The 12,714-nt window shown below is 44.2% G+C and overlaps 1 protein-coding gene across 1 annotated transcript in view; it reads right to left on the bottom strand.

Annotated features, from left to right (window-relative positions):
• LOC138528055 (protocadherin-8-like) overlaps positions 1-12,714 on the bottom strand; it is a 121,284-nt gene that overhangs the window by 32,065 nt on the left and 76,505 nt on the right. The window contains exons 2-4 of the mRNA XM_069639494.1: positions 4,293-4,454; positions 3,115-4,239; positions 1,645-1,774 (exon numbers count right to left, since the gene is read on the bottom strand). Coding sequence (XP_069495595.1) covers positions 1,645-1,774; positions 3,115-4,239; positions 4,293-4,454 — 1,417 coding nt within the window. The remainder of the gene's footprint in view (positions 1-1,644; positions 1,775-3,114; positions 4,240-4,292; positions 4,455-12,714) is intronic.

Genomic DNA, 12,714 nt, shown 5'->3' on the forward strand with positions numbered 1-12,714 from the left:
AGGTGACACCCTGGAAGGGTCACAAAAAAACACCTTTTCTACAAAGCTATGTGTCATAAGAAACTACAGTGGAGATGGGCATAGTCGTATACATATTTGATAACATATAACGGTATCTGGTCTTTGCATCGAATGACATTGCATCTAATGCCATTCCATCTAAATGTTTCCATCTAAAATATGTCCATCTAATGAATATTTTTGGGGGTAAAGGGTTCATTTTTGTTCAGGTGCATTTTAAATGGTAAAAACAGGGGTTAGAGGGAATCCCCCCACCCCCAAAAAAAAGAAGAAAAGAAAATGCATTAGATGGAAATTCTTTAGATGGAAACATTTTGATGGAATGACATTAGATGCAATGGCATTCGATGCAAAGACCATAAACCTAACACAACATATGACAAACCCCAATGCAAAGCCTTTCCCCCTAAAGCCTAGCAACCGGCAATCCCCTGGCCTTCAGGCAAAGCTAAAAGTCAAGTGCCCACAATATCTAGGTCATCTGTTCAATATTTGCTAACTCACCAAATACTTTATTTTACATGTGTCAAACGTTTGCATGCCAGATAGTACATTATCCAACATGCACACTACATGCATGATTGGTAAAGCCCTACTTGTTAAAATACACATTGCATGTGATTGAGGCATATGCAATACATAGAATGGGTGCATTTGACATATATGAGGAAAAACGAAAAAGGTTATGCAACTAGCTTGTTAATAAACAGGACAATAAAAAGGACAATAAAATACCCTTGTTTGCGCCTACCTGCATCATGACGGTGATGAGACCAAGCCTTTGGTTTCCATCCAGCAACCAGGAAGGTCCCTACCATGGCCCATGCAGACCCAAACTCTATCGCTGTAGCCCAACCTTATCCATGACTCCCCAAACACAACACCAAGCTGCAGCCTCTTGAAACCTGAGCCCAGCGTTCTGATGCACAACTCCTCCCACTTCACAGGCTCTCTGGTTGTAGGTCTGTGTTCTGAAATCAGCAGAAACCGGCAGTTGGTCTGTCTATTCCCAGTACAACTAACTGCAGATGAGGGTGCTCTGCAGTATCCACTCGTAAAGCACCGCACTTCTGGAAATCCTTACATGTTATGTTACTGTTATGGTTATAAACTACGGTATGAAAGAGCCACTGTTTACCAACTCGCTCACCTTGACAAGTCGAAGAATCCAATATGGAAGCGGCAAATGCGGCTGTGAAGATTCCCCAGAGGCAACCCTGACCCCCCCTACCTGGAAATAGAATAACCAGGGGAGAGGACAGGACCGCCAGGGAAACCCTCTAATGGGAAGAAAACCCTGGATGAGTCTGGAGTCTCGAGGTTCTGGCGGGTGTAGAGTGAAGATGTTCCTGAGGTGCTGTAGAAACTGATGTCCTCTGGGAGGCTTCCTCTGGATACACGAAAGGAAGATAAGAAGAGGGTTAGAATGGAACTGGGAGTTGGAGGTTTAGTAAAGGGCGGAAGGGGGATCCTCTAACCGTTGATAGAGTCTAGAAAGGGTTGGCTTTGACGAGATGGGTACTCAAAAGGTTTGCAGGTAAGTTACAGGAACTCTATAAGAACAGATAGGTAAGTGTTTTGATTGAAATAAAGAACGGGGCGTTCAAAGGAAACAGGGCTTACCATCGCAGGCTTCTGGGAGCAAATGAAAGCCAGAGAGACTTCTCTCGAATCGGCTGGAAAATGACTGATAAACTGGACTGGTCTGCACTCGCAAGGAAAGGGGGCTGAGCAGAGCAACTGCAGAAAAGGACTGAGAAACAAAGAATCAGAAGAATAAGAAAGGATTAGTATGGAATTTTGTGCAAATAGGCAAGAAAGGCGAGAGCGAACTCACGGAGCGTCAGTAGCAGAAGCGACACAGAGATCCATAGGTTGCGAGTCCGGAAATAGAGTCACGTCAGCATTCTGCGGCGTCTCGCAGGGACATGGGAAGACTCAACCGCTGCCGTCCATTCGAAGATCTCTATGGGCATCCATCTTGGAACTGCTCCTCCAAAGAATACCACTCAAGCGGACATGAGTACCGTATAACCGGGTACGAGCCCATAGTGACCATTTACGGCCATGTGTAACAGTATATCCCCTTCTGCTGGGGGGCGCCCCTGGTTTACCCGGGTGAAGACGAACAAACCGGCGCACCAACCTAGGTGCATGAACACCAGAGGCCAGTTGCCATGTTCTGTCCGCCGGTGAATAGCCCTTCCAGTCAATCAAAAACTGCAACCTGCCTCGTCGAGGGTCACAAATATCGGCGACCTCAAATTCTGGACCACAGTCCGTAAAGACAGGAGCTGGAGGAGCACCTCTGTTCCGGTGAAATCGATTTCCGACAACCAATTTCATCTGAGACAGATGAAACACAGGATGTATACGAGACGAGGAGGTAGGCAAAGCCAATTTGACCGCCACTGCACCCATCATGGACAACACCTTAAACGGACCAAAGTATTTTGGAGAGAGTTTTGATGGGACAAGGCAGAGAGGAAGGAAGCGGTATGCCAACCAAACAGAGTCACCGATAGTAAGTGTCGGGGCTAAATGACGATGAAGATCTGCAGATTGTTTAGCACGGTCTTGAGCCGCTAGAAGAGATTGTTTAGCCAGTTTCTGCCCTTCCTGAATGTCGGCAATAAGGCTATCTACTCCCGGGCAGCTAGAAGTAGAAGTCGAAACAGTAGGAACAAAAGAGGGATGGTAACCATAAGAACAATGAAAAGGACTGGTCCTGAGAGCAGAATGGAAAGAATGATTGTAGGCAAATTCAGCGAATGGAAGCAATTCCACCCAATTATCCTGAGCTGCTGATACGAAGCATCGTAGATATCCTTCTAGGGTCTGATTCAAACGTTTCGTTTGCCCATTAGTTTGGGGATGGTATCCTGAGGTGAGGGCATGTTTGACCCCTAAGACTTGACATATCTTTTGCCAAAAAAGGGAGGTATATTGAGGACCCCGATCTGAAACGATGGTATCTGGTAGACCGTGACGAGAGAAAATTTCAGAGAGGAAGATTTTAGCCATTAATGTTGCTCCAGGTAACTTCACTAAAGGGGTAAAATGAGTTACTTTAGTGAAATAATCAATAATTACCATAATGGTTGTTTTGTTTTCAGATAGAGGTAGATCAGAAACAAAATCAGTGGATATAATTTGCCAAGGTCGGTCTGGAATAGGCATCCTTGTTAGTAATCCCAATGGTGGGGTTTGTGGAGTCTTTGCATGAGCACAGATACTGCAAGCTGCAACGTAATCACGGACATCAGATTTTAGATTTGGCCACCAGAAATTTCGTTGTATGAGTTCCAACGTGGAAAGAACCCCACGGTGACCCGCAGCCCGTGAATCATGACCCATTTGTAGCACTTCCAGCTGTAACGAAGGAGTGGGTATCAGAACCTGCGTCCCATGAAAGAAATAACCCGTTACTTTAGTAAGCTGATGGGAGGAAGCGATACTCTCACACAATGATTGATTTTGTGCTGTTGCAATTCGCACTTTTTGAAGAAAGTCCGTTATGACAGCGATGAATTGAGCATTGGGAAACATTTTCTCCGAACAGAATTTAGAAGTAGGTGAGTCCTTGCGGGATAAAGCGTCTGCCCTCTGATTGTGTTTTCCTGGAAGAAAGGTGAATTCGATCCGGAAGGGTAGAAAAAAATAAGCCCAACGGGCTTGTCGACTGTTAGTAGTGTAAGCATTTTGGAGCACTCTGAGATTCTGATGGTCTGTGCGAACCTTAATAGGATGGGTAGATCCTAATAGTAAATGTCTCCATTCCTTGAAGGCCTGTTTAATAGCCAACAATTCTTTCTCAAGTACAGAGTAGTTCTGTTCTGCTGTATTGAAGGTCTTAGATAAGTAGGCCACTGGTCGTTCTTCCCCCTGCTCCGTCGTTTGTAGACGTACGGCTCCTAAAGCATATTGTGATGCATCTGTTTCCACAATTAATTGCTTGGATTGATCGGGTGTGATAAGAATGGAAGCAGAAGTAAACTTTTCTTTTAAAGTTTGGAATGCTTTCTGAGCTGAATCATTCCAAGAGAACGTGTTACCTTTTTTCAACAGTCTGGTGATGGGTAGAATGATTTCGGAAAAACAGGGAATAAACTTCCGATAGAAGTTTGAGAACCCTAAAAACCGCTGCACATCCTTTACACTTGCAGGAGATGGCCAATCCAAAACTGCTGATACTTTCTTCGGGTCCATAGAAATTCCCTGAGAGGACAGAACAAAGCCTAGATAGTTAACTTGTTCCCGATGAAACTCACATTTGGTGGATTTACAGTAGAGTTTATTTGATTGAAGCCGTTCCAAGACTGTATTAACATGTGTATATGATCCTCAGGGCTGTTGGAATACACCAGGATATCATCCAAGTAGATGATGACAAAGTGAAATAAAATATCGGCATATAGATGGTCCATAAACCGCTGAAAGATAGCCAGGGCATTAACCAAAACAAACAGCATAACATGATATTCTAAATGCCCAAAAGGTGTGCGAAAGGCCGTCTTCCATTCATCTCCTGGAGCTATTCGTATGAGATAGTAGGCACCTCTACGATCAAGCTTTGTGTAGAGAGTCGCTCCTCTAACTGCTTCGATGATGTCTGTTATGAGAGGCATGGGGTATTTGTCAGCGATGGTTATTTTATTTAGACCCCAGTAGTCAACACAACGGCGGAGTTCATCTGAGTCTTTTTATCTGATGAAAAACAGAGAAGCTCCCGCCAGTGAAACTGATTCGGTTATAAGGCCATTTCGTAAATTGGTTTGAAGGTATTCTTTCAAATCATTCTTCTCACGTTGGGAGAGTACGTACATCCTGCCAAAAGGAATGGGCTGTTCAGGAAGCAGATCAATATGGCAATCGTCTCTCCAATGTGGAGGTAACGTAGGGAACTCAGGATCTTCAAAGATAGTTCGAAATTTCCAATGACATTTAGGGACAGTTTCTAGTAGATTGATAGTTGCTACTGAAGGATTAGGAGCCTCTACAGAGAGGATATGTAAACCTACCGATTCCTGAGAAAGGCAATGGTGTACACAATATTCTGACCCAAGGAAAAAAGTACCTGCTGACCAGTTAATGAAAAGATTGTGGAGTCTCAACCACGGAAGCCCCAAGATGATAGGAAAATGTGCAGTTTTGATCAGATTGAAAACTAGGGTTTCCTTACGGTTAGCTATCATGCAGGTAATTGGATTAGTTTGTTCTTTGATAGGACCAGAGCTTAAAGGACTCCCATCTACTCCTTGGATGGGAGTAACAAATGCCTTGGTTATGTGGGGAATACCGTGTCTCTGTGCCCAATCTTGATCCAAGAAAATACCTGCTGCACCGCAGTCAATCAACGCGGGAATGCCGGGTAGTAAATGTTCGGATAATATCATAGATAGAGATACTACCACCATCGTCTGGTTATTTGTGGCTTTGTCTAGAGTCATATTGGTTTGACATGGGGAAGGAGGATTCTGTCTCCCTACCGTTCTTCCCCTGACGGTAGGGTCTTGGAGTTTCCCGACTTGGTGTTAGTATTACGCGACGTGGGGGCACCAAATGACAATCCTTTAACACATGAGAGGAGGACCCACAGTACATACATAATCCAAGTGTCTTTCTCCTTTCCCTCTCAGTCGTTGATAACGGTCCTCTTATGTTCCCTATTTGCATAGGTTCTTCATTTTGAGGGAGAGATTTTTTCCCTGTAGAGGAAAAATCACTATGTGATCGTAGTCCCTTGCCCTTTCTTCTTTCGTAGGAACGTTCATGCATCCTATAGTCTATCTGCATAGTTAAAACAATCATATCAGCCAAGTTGGCTGGGCAGGGCACTTTAGAGAGCTCATCCTTAAGTTCTTCTGTCAATCCTCTACGAAAGAGGGTAAGAAGTTCGTCATCCGGCCAACCCAATACCGAGGACAATTGTTTAAATTGGGTGATGTACCCTAGTAAATCCTTACTCCCCTGTTTAAGATCAAGGAGTCTTTCTTGTGTGGCAACTGTTATTTCCTTCCTGCCAAAAATAGATTTAAGGCTATTAGTTAAGGCTGGGTAGGAGTCAAGAATAGCATTGTTAGAGGTGACTAAAGGAGTGGCCCAAGCTAATGCAGGACCCGAAATATGAGAAATCACATATCCCACTTTGTCTTTGTCTGTAGGGAAAAAGCGTGATTTAAAGGTGAACTGTACAGTACAACTATCGAGGAATTCCTTAAGTTTATAAGGATCACCATCATACATGATTGTGTGTAGGGAGGCTGGGGGAGTGTCTGAAAAAGCCCTTGCGACTTGCTGTCGCAGTTGAGCGTTATCTTGTTTCAAAGATTGCATCTCTAAAGACATGGCTTGCATGGCCGCCATTAATTGCTGCATTTGTTGTTCCATGAGGATATCGACTTGTCAATACTTGGGCGTCGCTTACTGTTATGTTAATGTTATGGTTATAAACTACGGTATGAAAGAGCAACTGTTTACCAACTCGCTCACCTTGACAAGTCGAAGAATCCAATATGGAAGAGGCAAATGTGGCTGTGAAGATTCCCCAGAGGCAACCCTGACCCCCCCTACCTGGAAATAGAATAACCAGGGGAGAGGACAGGACCGCCAGGGAAATCCTGTAATGGAAAGAAAACCCTGGATGAGTCTGGAGTCTCGAGGTTCTGGCGGGTGTAGAGTGAAGATGTTCCTGAGGTGCTGTAGAAACTGATGTCCTCTGGGAGGCTTCCTCTGGATACACGAAAGGAAGATAAGAAGAGGGTTAGAATGGAAATGGGAGTTGGAGGTTTAGTAAAGGGCGGAAGGGGGATCCTCTCACCGTTGATAGAGTCTAGAAAGGCTTGGACTTGACGAGATGGGTACTCAAAAGGTTTGCAGGAAAGTTACAGGAACTTTATAAGAACAGATAGGTAAGTGTTTTGATTCAAACAAAGAACGGGGAGTTAAAAGGAAACAGGGCTTACCCTCGCAGGCTTCTGGGAGGAAATGAAAGCCGGAGAGACTTCTCTCGAATCGGCTGGAAAATGATGGATAAGCTGGACTGGTCTGCACTCGCAAGGAATGGGGGCCGAGCAGAGAAACTGCAGAAAAGGACTGAGAAACAAAGAATCAGAAGAATAAGAAAGGATTAGTATGGAATTTTCTGCAAATAGACAAGAAAGGCGAGAGCGAACACATGGAGCGTCACTAGCAGAAGCGACGTGAAGATCCGTAGGCTTTGATTCCGGAAATAGAGTCACGTGAGCGTTCTGCGGCGTCTCGGAGGGACGTGGGAAGACTGAACCGCGTCCGTCCATTCGAAGGTCTCTATGGGCGTCCATCTTGGAACTGCTCCTCCAAAGAATACCACTCAAGCGGGCATGAGTACCGTATAACCGGGTACGAGCCCATAGTGACCATTTACGGCCATGTGTAACATTACATGCGGGTTACCTGCACAATTAGAGAACATTACATGTTCCTTTGTAAAGTAAAGAATCAAACTTTTCCCCTTTAAAATCAAAAGTGGCATTCAATCATCATGGCAGTGGTCTAAAAGATGCCCGGCTTGTCCAGAGCCAAACATAGCCTTAGTGATCAGCAAATGCATTTTCAAGACTAAGCTACTTGATGCAAAACATACCACATGGCAGGGACCACCTAGAAGTAGTCAGTCATCATATGGTCATGCTGCGTGACTGATGTGAAAGTTAATGAAGTTCCAAACCATAAACATCTGTGTTGTGTGAAATTAGCAGCCATGAGGGCAAGGGAGACAGTTTAAAACGAAAGCTGGGAGAATGTTTCAGTGGACAGGTAACCCAAAATAAGGGCAAGTGTCTATTTCTTGAGGCCTGAGGATAAACACATTCCTGAATGAATGAATATGGAGGCAGAAGTCCATGCTGAAACTGTGCCATTGGTGGCGTGAAGCGTGTGTGTCAATGATGGGTGGCAAATTGATTGGCCTGAGGTGCAGTTGCAAACCACTTATGCTAACAAGTCATCCGTATTAAGAATTAGATTCTCTACTGCTGCATGGATTTGGTCATCAGCATTTTTGGGTATCTTTCTCCCATGAGGACTGACATGATGCCAGAGTGACTAGTGACTGGGGCCCAATTATTCTTGGGCTGTTCAAAAGGGGGCATAATGCATGTCAATGATTTCCTGATTTCCGTTTAACATGCTTGTGACAGAAAACCATATGGTGGGTGCAGAATAGCCTGAGCATTTTTCATTTTTAACAATAAAATGACACACATAATTCTGGTTGTGAAAGTGACATGAGATAATCAGATCAAATTTCATAATTCCCCATGCCAAAAAGCATAATGCATGCATGTACCTTACAGTGGCTAGCATTGCCACCATGAGCAGCATCACTGCAGCAGAAGCAGGGCAGGTTCAAAGGTCTAATATGCGTTCATGAACACAGATGCTGGAATTCAACGATCCAAATCACAGAGTTGGCTGTTTAGCTGTCTGCACCTCTGGTTCAACATAGTATAACGGTGTACCCCAGCAGGCTTGGTGCAGGTATTAGTATCCAAATATATGCCCATGGTGGATTGGACATGGTGGCTATTGAGATTACACAATTATAGAGCCACAAGCTTTTTGTGCCATATTATTGTCAGCTTGGTAAATAGTAACTCATGAATGACAGTGTCTAGCTTTTATTAGCTGTCAGTTTTGCTGTACCCACACCACCACACTATGAACAGCCCAGGAAGCTTCTCCTGATACTTCCTCAGTATGGTTGACAATTTCCTCCAAGGTACATTAACCCACCCCAGGAAGTCCCATGATAACTTCTGCTTCAAAGATATGCCCTACCATGACAATGGCCACCTCACATCAAGGTGCTTGTTACCATAGACCGTTTGACGTAGTCAGACATAGAAAGGGTTGGACGTAGGGTAGACCAGAGCAGAGGTTCAGATCACAGAGCAATCTCATCTTGGTTTTTGCATCGACTCCCAAACTTCCTGTTCTCCTCCACACTCCCTATATACAAAGAACTTTGAATATGACACTATCAAGCAAAGGACACTTGTTACAGCATCCTGAATTGGACCCTTGACAACCTGTTTGGTCTGGATCTATCCACTGTATAATTTTGCCTATCAAAGGTGGGGAGATCATTCCCTTAGTTGATTCATATTTTGATCACTTTTGGAGAACGATTCACTGTAACCTGTTTGGAAGTACAATGTACCCCAAAGTCCTCTCCAGAAAAGATAAGACAGGAGCCCCAAATATATAATACCCTGCTCATTCGAGGTGGCAGATCCCAGCAAGTAGTCTCTACAAACCTTCTTGGTAGGGAGGGGCAGAAAAAAGGTCACATTTCCTCACTGAGTCTCTGGACAGGGCCTCCCAGCCACCACAGAACAAAGGAATCGACTCCTGGCTCTCTCATCATCTCTGAACTTCCTCATCACTAGTTTGGACACATAACCACTTTCCAAGCTGCTGAAAGGGAAACGCCAGGGTCATCTTCCACCTTTACGCTCAACCGTCTCTGCATCTCTGAGTTCTGCTCAATGATGATGCCGAATCTCCAATGTCTGTGCATCTGAGACCTGCAAACTCTTCTAGTACAGCGAACTCGACACAGCCTCCCATGTTCCTAGCTTTTTAGGGCTCCAAGCCATCGCAGCTACAATAGCATGATGTGGTGTTGAGCGAGTCAAGGCTGCGTTTTGCTGAAGGTAATTCACTATTTCACTGCACCTGAGGCTGCCGAGTCTCCCAGCGGCACCAAACCAATGCTACCTACCAGGACCAGCATCTTTGGCTCACTAGCCATCGGACTGAAGAACAGCACTTCGTCAATGGAGCCCATTGGTGGTTCTTCCTGGTCTGACCCCAGCTCAGTGCTGAAAGCGACCAGAAGCCTAGTCCAATGCCAAAAACCAGAAGACAAGAAATAAAACGTATTTCATGTGGCTTCTTTGTCCCCATGAGCATCCAAGCAGAGCATAGTTCCCTTTCCACCCCAGTACTTTTGTAACACGGTGGCAATGCTCGGTGCAGTATTATATGCACCTAGACTGGTGACACATTCCAGTATAATATGTTTCCTTGTCTTGTCAAGGTGTGATACATTCATCCAGAATTAAATCACACTGCGTCCTCCAGTTGTATGGAGTAATGATACGGCAATCCACTAGAGAGCAGATTCCCCTCTATGTGGCACCCTGGGCTAAACTGTTTGACAATTGGGCATCATTTGAGCTCTTTTTAGCATGGAAAATGACAGTGGACATTTGATCCCTGCAGGTGGCCAGCAAACTGTTCCACCAACCGCAGAGTTGGGTTTTGGCAGTGACAGCCCACAGAAAACATGATCACAAGCAATGAAATGCTGAAAATAGAGGCAGTAATTCACAGACACTGAAGTGGGTGTTTTATATTGTTTATATAGGTGCAGGCTATGCACACAGCCCAGTCCGGGGTAAAGAAGAGAGCGGCTAGCAAGTACCATTTTTAAATGATAAAACATTGATGGCTATTCTTGGTCTTAGTGACAATGTCACACTAGATGAAAATAAGATGGTCCTGAGGAATATGGCCACAACTGGTGAAGGCCATTGAAACTGGTCAACATTTCAGTATGAAAAAAAACATGAAAATCAGCCAAACCCAAGACTCATTGATCTTGTAGAGCAAGTGCATGTAGCACACACTATGTTTTTGTAGTAATAGTGCTTTCATTGACACTGACACGTGGGCACCTTTTAATGCAGTGTCATATGATCTATGAAGAATAAAGGGAGGATACCTGAGACATTGACACCTTTTTGATAAGTCTGTATGTCTATGGCCTCTGTTGTGTGCCAAGATTGGCAAAAATATCCATATAATAATAGGAAATGTTTTAGCTTGTTTTCTGTACGGAGACACTGCATATGAGCTGTGGACCTCTTACAGATTCCCACCAGGACCATTCCTTCTCATCTGTCTCCTCATAGATAGGCGGCACATCACTGGCTCCTAGGTTCAGGGGATGGTGTGATTAGGGACAGCTAGAGATTTGTACTGTGTATTTCTTGGTCTGGTCTCTAGATCAGACTACAGTTAAATAAATACTCGAGGAACTGGATGCTACCATCAAGGAGTTCCATGATTTGAATTTAATTTAAAAAATCATGAAATTAAAGAAAGACATTGCAGCTTTCTGGCACGAGAGGATGTATCCTTATGTGACCAATGCACACTATGCTGAGAATAACACCAGGGAGGGATACTCAGGAGTGCAACAGCAACGCTGGCAACAGAAGAGGAGAGCCAGAAGATAACATCTATCCAATTGGAGTTTCTTGAATGGGAGCTCAGAGGAAGAACAGAGAGCTGGGCCTTCGAACATTCCAAAAAGGAAACCTCAGAAAGACTGCAATGTTCATTTTCAAGATGAAGCACCCCAAGTAGAACCAACCTCAGGAAACTGCCCTTTTTTACAGCAATGCAACAGGACCCGTGGACAAGACAGAGGGATGGAATACTCCTACGGGATCCCAAGGAACTGGGACAGGGCCTGTTACAATCAGATGTACTAGTAATGAACCTCTCAGCCCATACTCTAACACAGATTGAGACAAATGTGTTAAGAAGGGGCCTTTGTTTGTACCCACCACATGCCATGATACATTCCAAACATGAAAGGAGATCTCTCAACTGATGAGGAAGATTAGTTTTGGTGACCAAGGTATTGATGAGTCACAGCAAGATGCCACTGGTTTAAATCCAAAATCCACTTACTATACACTTGTTGCTAGTGTCACCCCTGAATCTATTACTTTAGGAAAGCATTGTTGTAATTGTAATTGTTGATTTATAACATCCTTAATACCAGAGGATTCAAAGCGCGGACCCGGGGATCAAACTTGTGTTGCTCCGTTTCGTCTTGCTTCCAAGTTGAGCATGTTGCCCCTGAGCTATCCTCCGGAGGAATGTGAGAACGAGAAGTGAAAGAAACTAGACAATTCCACAACTTTTCCAAAAATGAAGAACGGACCCTGATACTTCTGAGTAACAATAAAGAGATTACCAACAAGCCGGCAGATAAAGGTGGTACTATTGTCATCATGGATACCATTGCATATGATGCCATGGTGTCCCAGCTGTTAGATGTAGAGAAAACTATCTACAGCTGGCCTAGATCCCACAGAAGCACTCAGGGGCCTCATTTTCGCCTATTGTAGGGGAAACCTTATGCGAAGGACACAATAGTGCAAAGGAAGCTGCATTCCTGTGTCCAGTGTACCCCAGGACACCAGCATTTTGCACTCTTCGTAAAGGTCCACAAGGGGTCCCTCTGTACCTGGAGGTCCTATCATATAGAAAATAAGGTCCATTTTGTAACCATTACCTCAATTTGTTGATGCCTATTTTGAAATCTGTGGTCCCAAAGATGAGATTGTACCTTCAAGATACCAACGTCGTGATACACCTACTGTTGGATAAACACTTTCATGCTTCACAACACCTGCTCGTCATGATGGATAGCTTTGATGGGTCACTTTATACTTGAATACCACAAATGGAAACACTAAGATTGATAGAGAAGATCTTACAAGAGAAAGAACCATCAGTAGAGGTTCTTGTACATTTAATTATGCAACTGACAGAACTGGCTCTCACTAATAATTATTTCATCTGTCTTGATCAATTCTATGAGCAGTTATCAGGTACCGCTATGGGTAC

This window comes from Ambystoma mexicanum, chromosome 7q (assembly GCF_040938575.1).
Source record: "Ambystoma mexicanum isolate Mex_15411 chromosome 7q, UKY_AmexF1_1, whole genome shotgun sequence".
Lineage (NCBI taxonomy): Eukaryota > Metazoa > Chordata > Amphibia > Caudata > Ambystomatidae > Ambystoma > Ambystoma mexicanum.